Here is a 22,345-nt window from a genome sequence, read left to right as displayed (position 1 = left end):
TGAATCAATAATATGTGTATAATAAATGTATTTCTATGATTGCTGATGCAATGGCACAACGTTTTTACGCTTTTTGGTCCAGTTACATAAATCTTCAAATAGGGTGAAATACTGCTATAGGTAGCTGTGAAGTCATAGAATCATAGGATATCTCAAGTTGGAAGACACCCATAAGCGCTGTCAAGTCCAACTCTGTGGTCTTTGCAGGACTACCTAAAACTAAACCGTATGACTAAGTGTTGTCCAGATGCTCCTTGGACTCTGGCAGGCTTGGTGCTTTGACCACTTCTTGGAGAGCCTGTTCCAGGGACCGACTGCCCTCTCAGTGAAGATCCTTTTCCTAGTGTCCAATCTGATCTTCCCCTGGTGCAGCTTCATTCAATTTCCCATAGAATCATAGGATATCTCAAGTTGGAAGACACCCATAAGCGCTGTCAAGTCCAACTCTGTGGTCTTTGCAGGACTACCTAAAACTAAACCGTATGACTAAGTGTTGTCCAGATGCTCCTTGGACTCTGGCAGGCTTGGTGCTTTGACCACTTCTTGGAGAGCCTGTTCCAGGGACCGACTGCCCTCTCAGTGAAGATCCTTTTCCTAGTGTCCAATCTGATCTTCCCCTGGTGCAGCTTCATTCAATTTCCCATGTCCTGTCACTGGTCACCAGAGAGAGGAGATCAGCACCTCCACTCAAGTGCCATTGATTCTTAGGTTATAGTAAGCTTATAAATACTGAGAAATTAGTGCATACCAAGATCACAGTGAATCAGAAGCTCAATAATTCTTTTCATTTTATGTAGCACGCCCTTTGATTCATGCTGTTTATATGGACATCTGGAGGGTACTGTTACCCCTTCAAGTTTTTAGTGTGTGTGGAGGGGACATTGTTAACCACTAGAAATAAATTCACTCCTAAGGTTTATAAATACGGAATTTTTATATATTAGTTTGTTCAATATTCCCACATTCATCTTCAGAAAGTGTAGAGAATTTTGATGCTTTGTTTCTATTCTTTTCATTTTAAAAATTCCCAACTTAAAAGTAATTTCTGTTCTTTTGTCTTTTAATAGTCAGATACCTACCTCTGCATGTCAGTACCCTTGCCGGTGGATAATGAAGCCTATGTAGGTGAGTATTGGTTGACTGGAAGATCCTAAGCAAGCCATTTTGAAGAAACTCAGCATTTTTTTCTTTTTCTTTGACTCATATTGACTTAATCTTTGGCTATCAGAGTTTCCAAAATGCATTCATCATGGCTAATGCAGAAACAAACTAGAGAGAGCTACTTAGAGTCAAGATAACAAACTGTATCTGGAGAGATTCATGAGTAATAGTAGTTAAAGAGCTGCATGCAGATGCCTCTGGCAGTCAGTACCAAACAGTCCCATTTGTAAAGTATTGGCTTTCTGTCTCTGGCCAGATACTTAATTCTGCTCCACTGAGCAGACTGTTTATTTACCTGCTGGTACAGGCTGTAAATCCTTTGCACTTACAGTCAGTGTTGTCTGCAGTAAGATTTTACTTATCTGGGGGGAAGAAACGAAACCAACCAAAGCTTCTCCCCTGCTTTTTGTTTTGTTTTTTAAATGTCGTGGCAGACAAATAAAAGGGAATGCTGTAATAGGTACAAATGCTGAGATCATATAGATCAGCAAAACACCACCATCTGTTCAGAAAGTCTTTGAGGTACCTTTATTTTGCTTTGCTTGTGAACATACAGTGGTTCAGGTAGAGAGAAGGCTTGTTGGTTTGGCTGAAGATCGTCTCACTATCAGAACATGCTATAAACTGAAATAAAAGAAGACAATGAGAAGTTAAAGTGTCTATATTTTCCTTTCTTTACTCTTGTTGCATGTTAGGATATCCACACTTAAAATAAATACAGTGGGAACCCTAAATAGTTTTTGTTGTAGTATACTGTGAGACTTTTTTCCATGTGGATTTCCATGTGGAAATCCTTCAGAAATAGAATATTGTGTTTAGATTTTCATGTTGTGTTACAGTAACTAAAAAAATTCAGTAAATTTTCTTCAGTGCTTTCTCTGTGTATCTGTTTCGTATAGAGGTAAGAACCTGATCTCACATTTTGGCTGTTAGTTTGACCACAGGAAGAAAAATGAGCATAAAAGAGAGTGCGTGTTCATCCTCTAATAAACTATACTTGCTGTGCAGCTTGTGCAATGGATTCTTCAGCTTTCAAATGATTCATAGTAAGACATACTACTAACCTGCTGCTTAAGCAATTTTTATTTAGTGCTTCACTGAGTTGCAAAATTGCATAGTTCAATTCTTTATTAGATTGCTGTGCATTTAGTTCTATCATTTGGTGTTTACATGTGTTAAAGCCATATAAACTTCTCTCAGTTGTGTGTATGTTTAAAAGGACCTACTAAAAGAATTTTCTTAAAAGTAGTACTTATGCAAAGTCTCAATGTGAGTCATGCAAGCCAACCCATTTTGTTCTCTGAAGACTGAGAAACTTCTGGGTTTTAGGTGTTGACGTGTTCTTCACTAGATTTTCATAGGATTTGGTCCCCTTCCCGATGATCACTGAGCCTGAGTACATGTCATTACAAAGCAGAATAAGGTCTGGATACAGAAACCATTATTCTTGTTAGTTGGAGCTTTGAAGAGCAAGAGGAACTTGATGAGAAAATTTACAAAAAAACCCACAGCTTATTCTGTAAACCTAAAGTTTCCTGGGATAGCATTGCTTGCAGCCTCTTGTGTTTGGATGCCTTGAAGATGAAACAAAATTGCTTGCTTTTTTTTTTTTTCCCTCTTTTGTCGCTTCCACCAAGATGGGTAGGCATAGGGTCAGTCAAGCATGTAATCAGTTCCACCTCACTTCAGTAAAGTCACCGGAAAGTGTTTTCAGTGGAAAAGATACGTCAGATTGGAGTCTTCAAAATCAACAGAAGTTACCTAGTAATTGGAAATAGTAGACTCAAAAATACATCCAACTGTAACTAATGAAGGAATGCAAACTAACCTATCTTATCAAATACCTGGATAGCAAATTAAATCTTCTCAGGAAAGATGCTTTTACAGTAGGTATCATTGTCTAAGAAATGAGATGCTTAATGGATTTTTTCCTTAAATACTTCTTAATACCATTAAGTGTTGTGAAGCTATTAACTTTCTTACATGCATGTACTTGTGTTGCTTGAATAAGCAAAGATTGACACACAGAGAATGAAATACTTCTTTTTGGAAGGATAGTGGAGTAAAAAGAAACAGTGACTGTTGTATTAACCAGCAGGACAGGTGGTGGCTTTAGCAGACAAGAGGCCTAATTTTCAATTTTGCCTTTATTGAAGGCTGTCCTTCTGGGTGTTACTTACAGTATGTTTTGTACCGGTATCAAGTTTGGTTGTAAAGTTTGTTAATTTTCGCATCTGTGACCTGCTTATGAACTCCTTCAGAAACTTAATCTCTCACTTGAATTGTTAACAGCATTTTAATACACCTGAAACACCTGAAAAATGAGGTGGCAAGTCCACATAAAATAACACATTGTCTGTCTCATGTGAGAGTTAACCATAACTTCACTGCTGATTGTTACTGATAAAAATAGCAAAACAAAAGGTTTTTCTGTAACACAGATTAGTTTTTTGGCTATGAAATGAGTAGGATTTGCTTGTAGGAAAAAAATATGATGTTATGTAGTCTTTAGATTTTAATCATGCTGGCAAGTTTAGCACTTCTGAATTCATAAGTGGTACTCAAAGTATCTTTCCAGGGTATGTGGTTGCATCTCTTACTTCCCAAACCAAGCCCTCAGCTCTGGCGCACTCATTTCCGTACAATCTGACTGCACACCTTACATCTTCAGGCTAGCAGTTGACTTCCATGCCTTAACTCTTGGCGGGTTTTCCTCAGGTTTTCCTCGCTTTTCACAACAGGCCTCAGCTCCAAAAATAGGGTTAGAAACTATTTTATTATTATTTTTTTTCCCTCATGAAACTGGGACAGTAATCCATGTCATCCTTCATTTTAGGAACCCTGGCTTAGCCACATGGTAAAATACTGAGTGCAGATAAACTCTGCTTTGCAAACTCCAGGAGCAGAATATTCTTTCAGTGGTTTGCAGCTTCACCATCTGCCAATATTAAGACTCTTACAAGAGCTAGAAGACACTTACTTGAAGGCTTCTCATTGTCTATGTACACGTAAGGGCAGGAGTGACATGGCTTCAGAATTTCTGCTGTAGAATAAGGTTAAAAGCCCTCCAAGGTCCTGCTCTGTCTCATATGAAGAAAAATTCCATTGTATTCCCTCCAACACATCATTTCAGTACTAATAGAAGAAGTTACATGATGTAGCTTGCTTTATTTCTAGAAATGCGGTCATTTTACATTTATGGTCAATATTACTGCAGTGTGGTGTTGGTAACCTTTTTCCTACACTAAACAGGATCACGAGCATTTGAGGAACCGAAACAGCGTGGTTTGCAGCATGGGATAGAGAACAGACATTTGAGTGCTGAACATGCACCTTCCTCTAAGTTTCTAATGATGAGAAATATTTGTGTTGACTTCAAACAAATCTTGTTTTTCCATTCCAAAGGTTTTGACATATTAGTGAGAATAAATCATAATCCCTTTTTGTAGCTGTTGTCCCAAGAAAGATGCAGCAAAAATGTAAACCAGGTGGAATACTGGGAGAAGATATTGCTAATACATAAATTGTTAGTTGGCTCTTAACTGTAACTTAGTGTTTGTTTGCATTTTTCATGAAGAAGTACAAAAGTAGTTGGAAAATATTATTAAATCACAAGGGCAATTTTGAAGCTAGATGAAAATTAGGCTAGTTACAGTAAAATTTTACAGTTTGGGATGCAGTGATATGTTTACTAAGTGTCATATTGAACTTTTGGGGAAAAACACAGAATTTCTTTTTCTTAGTGCCTAAGTGAGTTACAGTGTTTTATCTTGGGAGACAGGCTGTTGAATGGGAATTTAAGGAAAGATTTTAAGTGGAATGTGGAAGGTAAAAAGTGGGTAAGGACATACCTGCTTTGTTTCTAGCATTACAGAGAAAAAAATGGCACAAAATGCTCTTGCTTATTTAACTTATGGTGAGAGTAAGGCTAGCTTACTTGTTTTGTCAATTTGTTTTTCAGTTGACTTTAAGCCTCATGCCAGCATGGACACTGTCCATCACATGTTACTCTTCGGATGTAATGAACCCTCTTCTACTGAAAGTTACTGGTAAGAGTTACAACTTGCTTTTTTTATTGCACCTAACTTTTCTTGTGTTAATTGCTTCCACATAACAATTTTCAAGTGTCAACATTTCTTGGAAAAGCAGAAAAATCTGCAAGGAAGAAGAAACGTGTAAAATTCCAGTCTTTCCACACTTGAAGCGTTTCCCTTTTTTTAACAAACTCCTCTGTGAGGTGGAGAAAGAGATCTGTTTTCTGATTCTTCGTGACTAATTGACTGTCTGCAAGGAGGAGACAAGGTGTAGTGAGCAGGGTACCAGTGGATACCAAGAAATCTAGGCTTCCTCTGTAGTTCACTGCTTTTCTGTGTGTCAAGAAGTATCGCATCAGGTGTCCAAAGGAAACTGAGTGAAGGGTAAGCTGAAGAGGAATCTCTCTGTGAAGTGTTTTGGTAGGTGCCTTGCCCTTCAAAATGCCTAAGCAGTGAGAGCAGAGGGAAGCCCTCAGTGCCATTAAAACAGGTGTGGGAAGCCAAAGTGAAGAGAATGTAAAAGTGGGTGGAAATTAATGGTCTGTCTAGTAGTTTTGCAAGTATTTTCCAGGTTTGCAAGAGAGAGCAGATGAGGTGGTTTTGCTGATGCTGCAAAGCTTGTGTGACTTACTCTGATGTGGGGAACAATTTTAATATAGATTTTCTGATAGAGTAGTGTCATCACAATTCATCTTTTTAGTATTTGCCGAAAAGGGAACTAGAGCTGGAATTTAGAGCTACTGGTATAGTATAATATATCTTCCACAAAAAATATTAATTTAGCACTTCTGATAATCTTTGCATGTTTTTGGGAGAGTATTTGATTAATACATTGAATATACAACAAACTTGCATTGAAAGTTTTGTCGCCCTTCTACCTATCAACCAACTGTTCTAATATTGAAAATGGTATAATCTTCCCTGGCAAGACAAGTGTATGCTTAAAAAGCTCAGAGAAAACTGTGACAACACAGAATTTCTATTGGTTTATTTTCCCAACAGACAGCTTTTCTGTCTTCTCTTTATTGTATCTCATGTGTTAGAATATATATTTTGCATAGTTCAATGTGAAAAGTATACCAACATAAAGCTGTTCATATTGCGGCCTTTTAAAACCACTTTATATCTTGATGTCCGTTTTAAAACTGACTGGATTGTACTTGTAGCTTGTTTTGTTTTCATATGTCTGGAAGTAGTTTTATTACAGCCTTGAAGTAATCTGTACGTGAAAGAATAATATTGCTATAGGTTGATCAGGTGCTTGCATTGGGATGAAGTCACAAGATCATCTTTAAGTCACATCTCATCTGAAGATGTAGGTGAAATGCTTTGTTCCTGGGCTTTCAGGTACAAGAAGACAGATCAAAAGCTGTAAAGTCATTAAGTTCTCCAAAGCAGAGTAAGACTCAAATCCTAGGTTTGAAACTAGGGTTCAGGTAGTTTGAGCTCCCTGGTTGTATCTCCGCTTTTCCTGGAGAAGAACAATTGCCCAGCAGATAACTCGGCAGTGGCAATCTGTGCAGTGTGGCAGCTAATACTGCTTATGTTCTTGATTGCTGTACCTAACAGCTGCCTCTCAAATGATGAAACATGTATCATCAGCATCATACTGTACATGTCATCAGTGGTGCGCTGGCTCTGCGGAGTGCCACATTCACTGCAGTGTGGTAGAATCTTTATCTAAAGAAACGCTAAAAGGGTGCATAGGTGTTTCCCTTGAAATACCCAAGCCTTTCCACAGAAATAAAGTAAGCTTCTGGGTCCATTTGCTCAGGCTTTGCTCAGTGCACCAAAAAAAGAGGTGTAGCTGCTTCTGTGTCTTCCTCATAATTGCTCCTAAAAACAGTTCAGCCACTAGGACCAGAAGTTTTGCCTGAGCTGATAAACTGCTGAAATCAAAGTATCATGCCTGAGCTGATTCATCAAAAGTTCAGATTCTCCATAGATAATCAAGAATACACTTGAATGATTTAAAAGAAAATGTTGAATTATGCAGAACTTCTGAGTCTCCTGGTAAGCAAGGTCTTACGTGGTGTCAAACCTAACACTGACATGAGCTCCCGTTAATGAGATGGTTCATAAACATAGCCTTTATTTCAGGATCAGGTGGGGCAACTTTAAATAGTTATCAAACAAATGTAAAAGTAAATGTAAAATGTAAAAGTAAACAAATGTATAAGTTCAGGTCATAGAACACCACTCAGTGTTTTCTCCATCAGACTAGCTGCTGCTGTTGGCAGGAGAGCATGGTTGTGGAAGCATTTGACATCAATAGTTCAGTAAAGGTTGCAAAAGGTATCAAGACTGGTTCAATAAAATACTTTTATTTCACTGCTTAGGGGAAAGTGGGAACAACATAAAGGTTAGTATTTCTGATTGTAGTTTTTTACCATTGTTGCTGTTATGTACCATTCAGCTCAAGGACTGAAAATTATCATTTTTTCTTACTCAGTCACCTCAATTATCTTTTTTACAAATTTTAGTTAGAATCTAGGAGTAGAATATAATAGTAAAAGAAGCAAAAGTTCTCTGTTTTCCTAAACAATTCAATTATGCTAAAAGCATAGCCAAGTACTGGTCTTACTGACATAGTGAAATATTTTGCAATCAGTCAAAAACTCCAGTGCCATTAAAAATCCCCGGTCTTGAGCTTATCCAAGCCTTTGGAGAATGCCTTTGGAAAGTCCAGGAGAGTTTGCAAAAAACAAAAACCTGAGAAGCAGTCAGTAAGGTCTGTTTCCACGCCCTCCCCTACCTGCCTCCCCAAATTTGTACTACAGTCAAAATTAGTTTCTAGTACAGTACTGTATAGTATGCAGTTATAGTCCATTTTAAAGATATTCTGTGCTACTTGTTATGTTCAGATGTTTTGCATGTAAAGAAGCTGTGAATTTCAGTGGTTAGATAAATTTTTTGTTTGCAATTTTATACTTTTTACTAGCTTCCTGCTTTTAAATCTGTTAATGAGTTATCTTAACTCTTCTTTGTAATCCCATCTGCGTTTGTTTTTTTTTTTCTGAAAACGATGTTTCAAGATCAGCCTTGACGGCTAAATGAGAGGGTTGACTGGTTTTTAAATGTAATGAAAGAGCAATGTGTGTGTTTCATCCTTCTCCCCTGCCGACTTCCCCCTTCATTGGCCAGTGTCTCAGGAGGAGAGTTTGGAACAGCTTGTGCAGGGATTTTTTTACCTGGCTAATGTGGTCCTAAGGAATACTGTGGTATAAATGAAGGCAACCTGGCCCAGTTGGGGGGTAGGGTGAGAAGGGAGATGTGGCTGTGTTTTCTGCTGTTGTTCCTCCTATAACCAATCTCTTCAACGCATTTCCAAACTGTGCAGCTCAATACCTGGTTTCACCCCTGAAGTCTTTGGGTTTTTTTTTAGATTTGTGACAGTTGAAAGATGTGCAGCTTTTGCCTGCAGCTCTTTGAATCATCAGTCATGAAACACTTCACTTATCCTGAAGATAAGTTTTGCTTGTACACTGGGGCATGTTTGAAGGGAGAGATGACCAGACTAGTACTTGGTGAAGGTCTGGAAATATGTGTTAAGAGAAAAATTAATGAAAAGCAAGAAGTGGCATGTTCCCTTTTCTCTTAGTAGTCTGATGATTACGGCAATGCTTCCTGTCAGAAGAAAACACAGCAGCTGTGTTGCAGCAAGTTTCTCTGGGACCACAGAAATGCATAATGTCCCACTGAGGTGGTTTTGCCTCCACGCCAGAAGAACAGGTTGTCCCCAGGAGAGCAGCCTGGAAAGCACAGTTGTTTGTTCTGAGAGGTATCACATATGGCTCGGGCATCCTCAACAGAAACATTACTGAGTCTGCATCAACTAAAAGTCTTGTTCTTTTATGCTTTTATACTCTTCGTCACACTATGTGAGATTATTTTCCCCAGTATTTAAGGTGCCTGAAACCCTGCTTTATGTCTAGAAACGTTTTCCCAGGTCTCATTTTACCAGCAGTAACAAACAGAGAAGGGGCTGTGCCATTTTGGTTTTGTTTGAAACCTTGGCATGTGTATCAGCCTTCATCACATGTGGCTTGGATCAGTTGATGGTAGTCTGAATGGTTTCAGGTTGAGGCTTTCTGAAAGTCATACCTGTGTGTGGGAATGACTTCTACACTCTGTGCTCAGTGCTGCAATGCTTTGCCACTCAAGAAGTTGAAAATACACTCTGTAAAAACTCCTTTTCCCTAATAGAGGATCAAGAGGGAAAAGCGTCCTTTAGGTTGGGTGTTCAGAAATCCCCTTAGCATTACTTACTGGTTTATCCTTCTCCTGTAGCCTACACCCACACACAGCAGTCAGTACTCTCTTGGATGTGGTCCAGGTACCTTGTGCCGTCTGTGGGACTGTGTCTGACTGACCTTTTACAGATTCAGTAGTGTCTGTGCCCCAAGCTTATCAGTTCCTGCAGATTCAAGCTATCTAGAGCTTAACAGTCTTTGGGAGTCTTTCACACTTCACCCTTGGTGTCACCTGCATGGTGTTAGCTGCAAGAGGCTAGGGACGACTCCAGAGCACTCAGATGCTTTTAAGGTTTTGTGGCCTGTTTGTGTTCTGTAACTTGGGAAACACTTCTGTTTTTCTTTTTTTTTCCCTTTGAGTGGGTTTGTTTGGTTTGGTTTTTTTGCTGTGTGCAATTTTTTTTCTGTTTATGAAAAATAAGAACTTGTGTGGTGGAATAAAAATTAATTGCACTGCACTGCAGTGAGATTGCATTAAGTACAAGGAAGAGCATGACTGTCTCCCACCTGTTGGTTCACATACAGCTACCTGTCACCTCTTCCTTCTCCCCGCAATGATTTTTAAATGAATTTCAAATACCAATTTTGACTTAAAGCTTTGAAGTTTTGTGGCTTTTTTCTGCTTTGTGAACGAGTCATGTCCTTCTGTGTAAATGTGGTAGCCATTGCCATTTTGAGGCACTTGAGCTAATAGTGCTAGAAATTTTCATATGATTCATTCTCACAAAAGGTTCCTTTGGTTTTTTCATCACTGGCTAGTAGACTGGGAGGGACTATCAGAACTGCCTATGGTTTTGACCCTGTTTGCCTAACACTATCCTAAGGCAGAGGGAAGAAAAAAAAAAACCCAACAAGATGAAGGATCTAATGATATCCAGGAAAGCCGTCTACGTTACAAGAACTGTGTTTAGTCAACATACCTCCAAAAATATCTTCATAGGTCCTAAAATTGGTGGTTTTGCATGTAATTCACCTGATTTCAAAATTTAAAAAAATCATGTTCCCTTTTGTTTTCTTCCCTCATTTTTTTAGGGACTGTGATGAAGGAACATGCAAGGACAAGTCTAACATCTTGTATGCTTGGGCAAGAAATGCTCCACCCACCAGGCTACCCAAAGGTATTGTACCTTTAATGTGAAGTTCTGGTGTACAAGGGCAAGGGAGAGAAGAGGATGTAGAAGGAAGCACCTGGCATATCTAGGAATCTCCTATAATATTTTTATTATGTCTAGTTGATGGAGACTGTATAAACATCAACCTCATAAACTATGAATATATTATGTTAGCTAATATACTTGGGGTTTTTGTCATCCTGCTTCCTAAAACATTATGGGTTTTGGTAGGGGGGGAAGAAGGCTAAGGGAGAAATAACAGACATAACATAATACTTCATTTTTGTATAGCATTAATCTTGCTTTTCCTACTATATTGGAAGGGTACTATTTATATATTTTTCAATAGCCATGGGCTGCATTAAAATATTTTTATGTGTTTGGGAAAGCACAAATAAGTTTCATCTAAACATTGAATTTTTTTCTGTCTTAAGTACACTTGACAATTTTGTGTGCTTTCCATTTCTTAATGCTTTGATGTGGTTGAGCAACGTGTTTATATACCCATTTTGTTGAATGATAGATGACATTGCTGAATTCAATCAAAATTTTTTAAGCTACTTGGAGTGGTATGTCTGGAAGACAGGGAGAAGTGGTTCTTTCTAATAACCACCAAGGATCCTAGAAATATCTGCCACCTCTATAGCCTCAATCTGAAAATACCTTGAATTCTAAAAATTTTTTCTTTTATCGTCTACTGCCTCTTTTCATAACCAGGAGCAGTGCACAGCATCATAAAGAGGTTTATTTTTAATAATCCGTTTACACACTTATCAGCACGAATGTTATTTGATTTGGTTATCAGAATGTCAAGTTAAAAAAAATATTGCTTGGAGGATTCTATGGAAACCTGGTATTTGCTTTGCTGTTAAACCCCAGCTAGTAATAATTTACTTGTCTCTAAGCTGTCCATAAATACAAGGTTTGTGGGCAGGGTTCATAATGATATTACATTTGTGCACACAGAGGCTGCAGTTCCATTTATAAGCAGGCTTTGCCGTGGGCAGTGTTTAATCTAGTGGGATTCACTGACCAAATAGGAAGAAATTGCTTTCTCTGCTTCTTTTGAGGAGTGTTCATTGTGGAATTGGTTTAGAGAAATCCCTTTCGGTGATGACGATATTTTCTTAATTTCTTTGTTTAAAATAATTTCAAAGTCCTCCATTTTCTTCTGTGCCTGTGCTTACTTCTGTCAACAAGAAACATATCTTCATAATTTTCACAATATTTTTTCTGTATACAATATTAATTTACATCTTCTTAACTTTTCATTCTCACTGTGTTCTTAGTAAGTCATGTTAATCAGTTTGTATCATTCATAGGTTGTGTGAGAAATGAAGGTTCTACCAAATCCTACAAGGATGGCAAAATGTGATTTATTTTTTTTATATAGTTGTATATATGTACCAAATTGTATTCATATTCTTGGATTGAGAGAATTATTTGCTTAAAGCAGATATCTGTTCATTAGTAACTAAGTTACGGTCCTAGCTTCTTAGCCTGTTTGGGAACATGTTGCAATAGTGGTTTTCCCAGTTTTCAGAACGTTTTCTTCGCTGGTGTCTCAGTGAAATTTTCTACCCCTTCACTCTAAGCCATTACAGTGATTTGTATTTTTATATATGGTCAGCAGTGGTGAACCATCTTACATTTTATTGCTTCTGAAAACAATTTATTTTCCTTCTCTTAGGTGTTGGATTCAGAGTTGGAGGAGAATCAGGTGGCAGATTTTTTGTGCTCCAGGTGCACTATGGGGATATTAGTGCATTTAGAGGTATGTATTTGGGAAATTTTTTTCTGCAAGTTATATCACTTACAGCATCAAAAATATTTACCTATAGAAAAGAATTTTGCTCTTAATGCCACTCATGAAAAAAAAGATCAGTGGGCATATTTGTAATAACGTTTATATATTAACTTGACTTCTTTATAATCTTGCTTTATCTCTAGAAGTGTTTGAAAGACGAACAGATTTTTTTTTTCCTTCAAAAAATACAGGGCAAATGACTTAAAGTAATGAAGAAGCAGCTAATAATTTTAAGTGTCAGGTGAAACTTGTTTTTCTGTGCATAACTCAGTGTTTTCTTCAAGAAAATTGAAACAAATACATGTAAACACCCTTAGTCTGTCACCTTACTTGAATAGCTGGTGAGAAGGATGAAATACACTGGCCAGTAAATCACAGTATCTGTGTTTGGAAGAAGTTGTAACTAGTGGAGACAGTGTCTTCTCTCTTTTTTTTTTTTTTTGTTGTTGTTGTTGTTTAAAAGATGAAACACTCATTTCAAGCATGGCAATGTAGTTATTGTTGTCAGTAAGACAGAATCACAGAATCATTGAGGTTGGAAAGGACCTCTGGAGGTCATCTGGTCCATCCCCGCTTGCTCAAGCAGGGCCATCTACAGCTGGTTGTCCAGGTGGCTTTTGGATATCTCAGAGGATGAAGACTCCACAACCTCTTTGACCAACCTGTGCCGGTACTTGGTCACCTTCACAGTAAAAAAGCTTTTCCTAATGTTCAGAGGGAACCTCCTGTATTTCAGTTTGTTGCCCCTGGTCCTGTCACTGGGCACCACTGAAGAGAGCCTGGCTCTGTCTTCTCTGCATCTTCCATTCAGATATTTTTGTACATGCATAAGATCCACCCCAATCCTTCTCCAGGCTGAACATTTCCAGCTCTCTCAGCCTTTCCTCAGAGGAGAGATGCTCCAGTCTCTTCGTTATCTTTTTGCCCCTTCCTTGGACTCTCTCCAGTATGTCTATATCTCTCTGTTATGGGGAAGCCTGGCACTGGACACAGTATTCCAGGTGCTAAGTACAGGAGAAGGATCACCTTCCCCTATCTGCTGGCAATACTTCGGCTAACGCAGTCGAGGGTACAGTTAGCTTTCTTTGCAGTGAAGGCCCATGGCTGGCTAATGTTTTTTGGTGTCCATGAGGATCCCCGGTGCCTTCTCTGCCAAGCTGCTTTCCAGCTGTTTGGCCCCCACCATGTACTGGTGGCTGGAGTTGTTCCTCCCTAGGTGCAGGACTTAGCACTTTCTTCCCCTTGTTGAACTTCATGATGTTGCTGTCAGCCCGTTTCTTCAGCCTGTTGGGGTCCCTCTGGTGTGTCAGCCACTCCTCCCAGTCTGGTTTCACCAGTAAACTTGCAGGGTGTATACTCTGCCCCATCATCTAGCTCATTAATGAAGATGTTGAACAGGCCTAAACCCAGTATTGACCCCTGGGGTACACTGCTAGTTACAATCCTCCAGCTAGACTTGCACAACTGATCACTGCTCTCTGGGCCTGATCATTCAGCTGGTTTTCAATCCACCTCATGGTGGATTGAAACCCATAGATTGTAAGCTTGGATTAATGAAATTTGGATTTCATTAATGCATATTGAGATACTGGTGATCTGAGATATTTTGGGACAAGATTATTTATTTATTTATTTATATTCCACGTTGTACTTTGTTCTTTAAACCTGAAATGCCTTGTTCTGACACCTCTGAGGTGTATGAATTCTTACTTTTACTCTGTGAATCATGTCCTCTGTGCAGTTCTTGGGTTAGGTCCTCTCTGGCCTTCAAGAACCAAAAACTTGTGCATCTTCGTTTTCTTGGAATGTGTCTGCGATACATTACTGTATAGGATTTAAAGAAGAATGTGAAGATCCTCATGGGCTGAGTGATAATCAAAATGTTGGACTAGAAAGAAGGAACAGGAAGTAAATTGAATAGCAGCAAAAAAAAAATAGGGGAGGAATCTGCATTACACCAGCAGTTTGAGTTGTGCCCATGGCCTTTGAATCCTTCTGTGGTACCATGGAAAATGATCCACAGGTTTGACTCAGTTTTGAACAGAGAAGTTACCCTGTAGCTGGCAGCTTCCCAGTGCCATGCAGCCTCTCTTCTGTACACCTCTGGGAGGATGTGGTGAATACTCATCTAAAATCTTCAGCAGCACTGTCTGAAGCTGAAGGTATGGTTTCTACCATGACATGTAGGTATAATGTAGGATAATGGCAGTAATGATAACTGAGGAGGAGGAAAGAATAAACTGAGTGTGCCAGCACTGTTTAAACAGAGCACATAAGTAGGTGTGCACAACTGAAGCTGAAGGACTTGATTTTCATGAGACAATTCAGATGGACCCATACAGCCCATGAGATTTTTCGCCTGCTAAAATCACAAATAATTAAAGTTACAAACCTCTAAAGAGAGCCTGTTAGTTGAGAGCCTGCTCTTCATTATTGCTTGGGGACAGTGAGAGTTCTCATTGTTCATTTTCGCTCTTAAATATAATTTATGTATATGTAACTTATTAAAAAAAAAAAAAGAAAGAAATGAGATCAGTAACCTCCGTTGCACATTTGTTGAGGATGTGTTCAGAAATTTTTATAAGTAAATTAACTTGGTAGTCAAAGCCTCTACATGAGAAATCCACTTGCCCACTTAGAAAAACTATAGTGAAAGAAGTTACATCCCCCCCTTGCAGCAGACTTCTGTGTTTAAGAAGTGTGAACTGATAGGACTATAGTTTAGGAGATGATACCAGTATCACTGTTACAACAGTTAAAGAGTATGACAGAATGCCCTCTATTTTATTTCTGTGCCTTTTACTTGGTAGTCTGATATGTGGTTTTTTTTAAAGTGAAAAATAATTTATCTTTTCTGCCGCTTCTGTGAGGAAAAAAATGTTTTTAATGTGGTCTGTCTGTGAAAATTCCGGTAGAGAAAAATATATTTTAAATCTCCTAAAAATTTAAATGTCTTAATCCTTTGACTGTGGTGTTCAAGGATACTCAGGGCATAATCTTCAACTAGTTTTACAGGTACTTTTAAACTTGAGTCGTGACCTAAAGGGAGCTGTTTCGTATGAATGATATGTCTGTTGATAACTGTGGCTTGTCAAAGTGTAAGAATATAGTCATTACACTTTGTACGTAGGCGCATGCAGTTGTCGCAATTGAGAACAGAGGACAAATGGTGAAATATTGTCAGTTAACTTGTGATGCTTTCGGTAGCACATCAAAGATTCAGAAGCACTGTTTAGAGTTCAATTTTGTGACATAGTCATTGCAAATATAAAATACTTGGCGTCAGGTAGTAATTATCTATGTATTAGCACCCCATTCTACTTCCTAATAATTTTGGGGGGGGAAATGTCATAGTTAAAATTTATCATCTCTCATTTTCAACTCTTTGTAAAGAGTATATTTCTTCATTTCATTAACTAGCATTAAACTATTCTGCTTTCCCTCACTCCTTAGCTATAATCCAGAGCTAAGTATTCATATTTAGATGTGCACTTTATGCTCAGATATCAAAATAGACGTTATTGTATCTTGTCTAAAATACACAGAATTTAAAAATAAGTTGGGAAACCAAACATAAATTCTACCCAAAAATTGGTGTTATCTTTTGTCCAAATTTGGCTTCTTTCTTATTCCCTATCTCATTCCCTCTCTTTCCTTGCACAAAGCATGCATAATATTTGTGTTCTCAACTCCTCCCAACTCCCATCCTTCACTGAGAATAGATGTATTTCTTCGGCTATCATTCCCTACAAGAATTGCGTTACCTATATTACATATATCACAGACATACCTGCTTTTATGAGAGATGTCTGAGGTTCTTAGTGTTTTTGGTTTTTTGGGTTGGGGAGATTAATTAATTTTGACCACCAAGCTGGTAGATGTCTTAAAAATAACCGTTTTCTTCTTAAGCATGTGGATTGTAATTGGTCATTTGAGTTCTAAGCTTGTTCGAACACTGAATTCAGTGTGCTTCTCTTTTATAACCAGAGGCTTAACATCAATGTCTTGAATAAAATTAATTTTGCACATTCCCAGAAATTCATGTCTGTGATATATTTTGATACCTTTTCAGCCTCTGTGACCTTTACCAAGGTATTTATTTGTTAAAAAATTTATACCAGGCCAGGTCAACAACTGCTTATCTCTTTCCTATTTGGAAAGTAAGTTGTGAAAATGGCACTGGGGAGTCTGTGCTTGCATCTTGTTTTTCAGAAACTGAATGAAGGTAGAGTTTCATTCTACACTTTACTAGACTCTTAAACAGAATTTTTCCAAATTGATTTTGGATGAGTGAACAGATCAGCAAAAGCAAGCACCTTGATTCTCATGAAAAAAATTGTTTTAGCTAGTGGTCTTTTGTGTTTTAAATATTAGGTATCAATATTGAAGGCAACATTGAATTTGTCTCTTTCTTCACTAGAACTTCAAGTTTATTTTTGTGCTGCATGTCTTTGTCTTTTTAAATAAAACTTGTACAAAGTTACTTCCCAGTGGGCATTAGCTTTGGGACTGCCTTGCTTAAAGGTTGTGCTCCAGTGTTGAGGCTACTTCTTATCTTTAATGAGGCAAAGCCAGTTCTGAGACTGCTGTGTGGAGATTCTGGTACAAATCAAAGGACTGACTTTGAAATAACAAGGGGTTTGGAGCTTCTTAAAAAGCACCACTCTCTTACAGTGAAAACTTCTACGTATTCTAGTAGCCATGTGTGAGTGCTGTACTGTTCCTATGAAATATTAGAAATAGAGTGATTAAGAAGTGGAATAAGTAGTTTGAACGGTGTGCTCTGTAATTTATAATCCATGTACAAAGAGTGTAAAGAAAATACGTTTTTTTAAGTGTTTATTTTTCTAATTCCGAGTAAAAACCCACAGAATTTTAAGTATCTAGGAAGTCCTAGAAGTCTCAATTTCTATGGAAGATTATCATACATGTAACTAAGGAGTTCAGGACTGTAGATCAGGATAGACATACTGTCAGGAAGCCTGTCAGACTCGCAGTGATTGACTTCTCCTCAGTTATGAGGGTCTCATTTGACAAACTGTATTTCTAGTATTTGAGATATTTCTCCTAGAAAACATGATTAACATCAGTAGCATGTCTGATTCTTTTTTAACTAACTTAAAAGTTTATTGGCAATTAAACTTCAAATTACCATTACAGATTTGTCATATACAATTCTTAAAAATGATGTATTCAAAATCTGAAGCCAGAGTTAGGCTTTAACATGCACCATTGATTTTGTTTGACATAAGTAAATAAAAGCAGGGAATATTTAATACGCTTGTGTTGTATTTGCACACCACACAAAAAGCAGCCATAAGCACACGTTCTAGTTTCATTGGAGTTGGAAGCTCTGCATGGACAATTGGTTTTCATTTGAACTTATTTCTGAGGTATATAAAAGTGCATTTTCCACTCTTTGTCACATGGCAAGTAGTAATTAGTAATTTCTTTGTCCCAGAGCGGTCTATATTTGCTGTACAGCTAAAACTAAGACATGGAAGTAGCTAGATAAGCTGGACAGACAGACTGGAAAGGAAACCCTAAGATTTTGTTTAGTTGTGCATTGTTTAAGGATATTTTTGCTGAGGTCACACAGCAAACCTCAAAAAGAGTGTGCACACGGCCTTGCTGCAGTCAAACATACTAGATATGCTGATACCCTACATTAACAAATACATTAACTATTTTTACTGTCCTAGGATATCCAACGTTAAACAGAACTGCTGTCTGCATTGGTATCTCAAGTTCACCTGTTGACTTTATTACAAGGGTTTCTGGCTGCTTTGTTATTATGTCTAAAATCATTGTTTTTCCACAAATCTTTCATTTTTCTAACTTCTGTCAAAATACTCATTTATTTGAAACAGACCAACTTCTGCTATTGTAAAAATGACACTGCTTCATTTTCCAGATGCTAGTTCATAAAGATCTGAAATTTCTAGTGTCAAAAAAAGCAGTTAGCTTTTCATTCACCAGAGTTTTGCTTTGTATTAGGGTTTTGGCACAGTGCACCACTTTGATGTTCAAGTTTGTGCAAAGCTGAGTAATACTTCCATAGTATGAAAGTTTTCCTGCAAACAGTACAATTAAAATTTATTTTGTCTTCTGATGGTTTCATACAGCAGAAGAATGTTATTAATGTGGAATAATTTCACATGGTTGCTGATGATTAAACTGTCTTGTGATTTGTACAGATAAACACAAGGACTGCTCCGGTGTAACTTTACATCTGACACATCAAAAGTAAGTATCTTTAAAAATACTTCCCTATTACGATTTTTTTCACCAGAGCAGAAGAAACCCCTCCTTTAGATTCTTTTGAAACCATGTGAAATAAAAATAATATAGCCTTCACAATATTAAGAATTTTGAAGCCAATGTCATCTGTTGGCAAAAAAATTAGTTTCTGCTGAGAACCTTGATGAAGCAGTGCTATCAGTACTGAGTTAAACCATCTTAACAGCTCTGTATTTAGAAATCTGGGACAAGGACAGCAATTATGTAAATGATCGTTTTGTCCTATTTCATATACTTTGTAGAAGATAGTTTAAAACATGTAGCTCAGTATGAAAAAAGGAGGAGGGAAAGGGAAGTGCTGTGGGCAGCTGCTTTCTCAGCAGACCAGTTTCAGGTGCAATCCAACATTTAGAAATTAGTGGTGTTAAATGGCCTGGCATATTGTCACTTGCAGTGATGTTCTACAAAGGACTCTTTTAGCAGAGCTTGGTTTTTGAATTGCAGGCAGCCTCTGATTGCTGGAATGTATCTTATGATGTCTGTGAACACTGTAATACCACCAGGAGAGAAAGGTGAGTCCTAATTCTACAAAGTGTTTATATAATTTCAGCATCTGATTTATTTTTACTTCTTATTGCAGAAGAAAATTTAGCAGAGACTCACTGTGTTGTAGATGGACAAATTGATTGCTTAATTAAATGCATGTGAAAAAGTTGGCAAAGGGTATCAATAATGTAGGAAACAATTTGTTCAAAATAAGTGATCTGTGCAATATTGAAGTTTCTAGGATACTTAAGAGTATTTCCTTGATTTATTTTCATCTTAATATTTTACCAAAAAACCCTACTATTTTCTTATTTCCCCTCTCCCCCCAAAAAAACATGTATTTTTTTGGACTCTTCCGTCTGCATTTGACATTCATACTATTTGTAATTTACTAAGAGTTCAGTTTTAACAAATTAATTTCTACCTGTAGGGAGCTGCTCTTCAAAAATTCTATTCCTATGTTCCAAGTTGGTCAAAAGGCCAAAATGCTGAAAAAAAAATTGTGAAACAAAATCTACAAACAGTTTCTATTCAGAATCCTACTCAGTGGAGTTTATCTGCAACTCAGCTTGGATTCTCCCAATATCACTTCTTCAAGCTAGCATGGAATGTTCTGTTTTAAGAAAAGTAGAACACTGACTTTACATTTTCTTATGCAATACCATCATTTAAATGAAATGTCCAAGAATATAGTTTGTCCCATTTGCAATGAGCTGCCTGCATAAGATGAGGTGGTCAAAACTCAGCTGACTTCAACTCTTTGGTGAATTCAGCAACTTGGAATCTTTTTTAATTTGAATTGAAACTTTATGTATTTTGCGCTTCAGTATGAAAATTTATCAAAAGAACACACACACCCCCACCAAAATGTTTGATTGATGCAGAAATTTACTTTTTCAGCTGGATGGGTAAGGGAAAGGGAAATAAAAACAGTTCAGTGCCTGTTGATAACTGCCTTCTCATGTTCAATCAAATTTGCAATTCTTAAGTAAAGTGTGAAGTTGTTATAACAGGAAAAATGTGGCAAGTCCCCAGATACCTCTCAGAGAGGCATCGGCAGAGGAATTTCTCTGTGGGTTCCTCTTTAGTTGTTGTTATTGCACCTAACACGAGCACTAGCCTGCAGACATTGTCTGCGCAGCACTTCTCTGACAAAGTCTGCATCTAACCCTAAACCTTTAAGACTGGGCATAGAACTATAAGATCTTAAAACCGATCCTTCGATATAAATTCTATCAATTTAGAATCATATCACTTTATTTTAGTTAATTTTAAGTGTCCCTCAACATGGCCCTTAAGCAAATGTGTTACTGTACAGTAGTGTACGCTGTAAAAAGTAATACTGAGTTTCAGCTCCATTTTGTATGTACATTGTCACAGAAAGTCACTTTTACTATATTGTATTAGTTTTTCATTACAGGTGTCTTGAGGTAGGAGTCCAGAAATACAAAATAGTTATTCCAGTATCTTTTAAAAATGTCTATTGTCCAGTGTAGGTATACCCTTTGTAAACCACACTGAATGAGGTGCAGTAGTGTAATTTTTCTCTGTTCGATCAATAATGTGGGATTTTTTTTTATTGTGATCATATTTTAACAGTGGTTGACGCAGACATTGCCTGCCATTACAAAAGGTTTCCAATGCACCTTTTTGCCTACAGAGTTCATACACACAGACTAGGTAAGAGTTTTATTGCAACATAGGAATATCAAATACTTAACAGAAAAATGTTGACACTACAATATATTTTTTTAGAGGTATCTCTCATGTGCTAATAAATATTGGTATGTTATAGGTAAAGTAGTGAGTGGATACAGAGTGAGAAACGGTCAATGGACATTGATTGGTAGACAGAGTCCACAACTACCACAGGTTGGTTGGGTTTTTAATTCTAACTGTAAATTTTAATTATTATTATTATTTAAAACTGAGAGGCTGAATTGGAAGTCATGTACTCACATATTTGCGTCACAGTATTTCCACTGCTACATGTTGTTGTGCCACTGGAAGTGGATACTGCCTAGTATTATCATGATTACATTATCACGTCATACTGCCAAGTATTATCATGATTACATTATGATGCAAAAACTGTCCTGAAATTACTTTTCGGTTGTGTAGCCCTGTCATTCTAGTGTGTGTGTATTGGCATAAATAATACGAGATGCTTTCACTGATTATGTTGAATCATCCTCTCTTTCAGGCATTCTATCCAGTAGAACATCCTGTGGATGTTAGCTATGATGATATCCTAGCAGCTAGATGTGTGTTCAGTGGTGAAGGCAGAACTACAGAGACACATATAGGGTAAATTTTCTCTATTTGCTCCATTTCCTAACCATTTTTCCCAAGGTATTGGTTGTGTCTAGAAATGTATTTGTTTCATGTCTTCTTCCAAGATAATTCAAACAGACTGTTAGATTTTGCCAGAATGGGCTGTTTTGCTGTGTAGTCTGAACTCTGTGATGTTCATTGCCTTTACTTATGTGAATAATCACTTTGCTGAAGTGTTCAGAACATTCCTCAGGTGAAACTATGCTGCCAAACTGTTCTGCACTTAGAGAAAGATTCAAAATACCAATTCTAAAAAATGTATTTTTTAATAAGTTGAAGTTATTGTCTGTTTAAAACAGAATAATAAAGCTTCACAATTTCTCTTTGTTATTGCAGAAAGAAAATTTATGGAGGCTTATAAAATGCTGATAAATTTTGATGCATCATAAAATCTAAGCTTAAATTCAGAATAACATACCAGTTACCTTTTTTTTAAATATAAAAATACACAGGCTTTTATAAAAAACCATAAAAACATAAATTATAAATAGGAAAATCTGAACTGTGTTTGTTGGTGATGCTGTTCAGCTGAAGATGACAGAGCTCTATAATACCAAGTTGACAAATACAACTGTAAAAATAGATGCAAAATTAGTCTCATAACTGGCTCTAGTTCTTTGAACTGTAATTTACTCCATATGTAGGGATATGGAGATACCCTGCAGAAATCTCTCTGTTCTGGAAGTATGTGCTGCAGCACCCCAAAAGACCAGTTTTTTAGTGCGCTGAGTACCCTAAAATTGTATCTCAAGTAGAGGGGTAAGGATCCAACACAAATTTATCAACTTTCAGTGATAAATTTCAGTGGGTAGTTAAAATACTGATGAGTAGCAGGCTGAAGCAAAATGAATTGTTTGA

General features: G+C 37.4%; 1 protein-coding gene across 5 annotated transcripts in view; it reads left to right on the top strand.

Moving 5' to 3' along the window:
* Positions 1–22,345, top strand: part of PAM (peptidylglycine alpha-amidating monooxygenase) — a 117,727-nt gene that overhangs the window by 51,743 nt on the left and 43,639 nt on the right. For all 5 annotated transcript variants that reach the window (XM_014951484.1, XM_014951483.1, XM_014951482.1 and 2 more), the window contains 9 exons: positions 1,068–1,125; positions 5,123–5,210; positions 10,481–10,566; positions 12,251–12,334; positions 18,565–18,613; positions 19,112–19,179; positions 20,753–20,833; positions 20,949–21,025; positions 21,357–21,460. In XM_014951484.1, the coding sequence (XP_014806970.1) occupies positions 1,068–1,125; positions 5,123–5,210; positions 10,481–10,566; positions 12,251–12,334; positions 18,565–18,613; positions 19,112–19,179; positions 20,753–20,833; positions 20,949–21,025; positions 21,357–21,460 (695 nt within the window). The remainder of the gene's footprint in view (positions 1–1,067; positions 1,126–5,122; positions 5,211–10,480; positions 10,567–12,250; positions 12,335–18,564; positions 18,614–19,111; positions 19,180–20,752; positions 20,834–20,948; positions 21,026–21,356; positions 21,461–22,345) is intronic.

Source organism: Calidris pugnax, unplaced genomic scaffold (genome assembly GCF_001431845.1).
Source record: "Calidris pugnax isolate Ruff unplaced genomic scaffold, ASM143184v1 scaffold148, whole genome shotgun sequence".
Taxonomy (NCBI): domain Eukaryota; kingdom Metazoa; phylum Chordata; class Aves; order Charadriiformes; family Scolopacidae; genus Calidris; species Calidris pugnax.
This window is presented reverse-complemented; position numbering and strand designations above follow the sequence as displayed.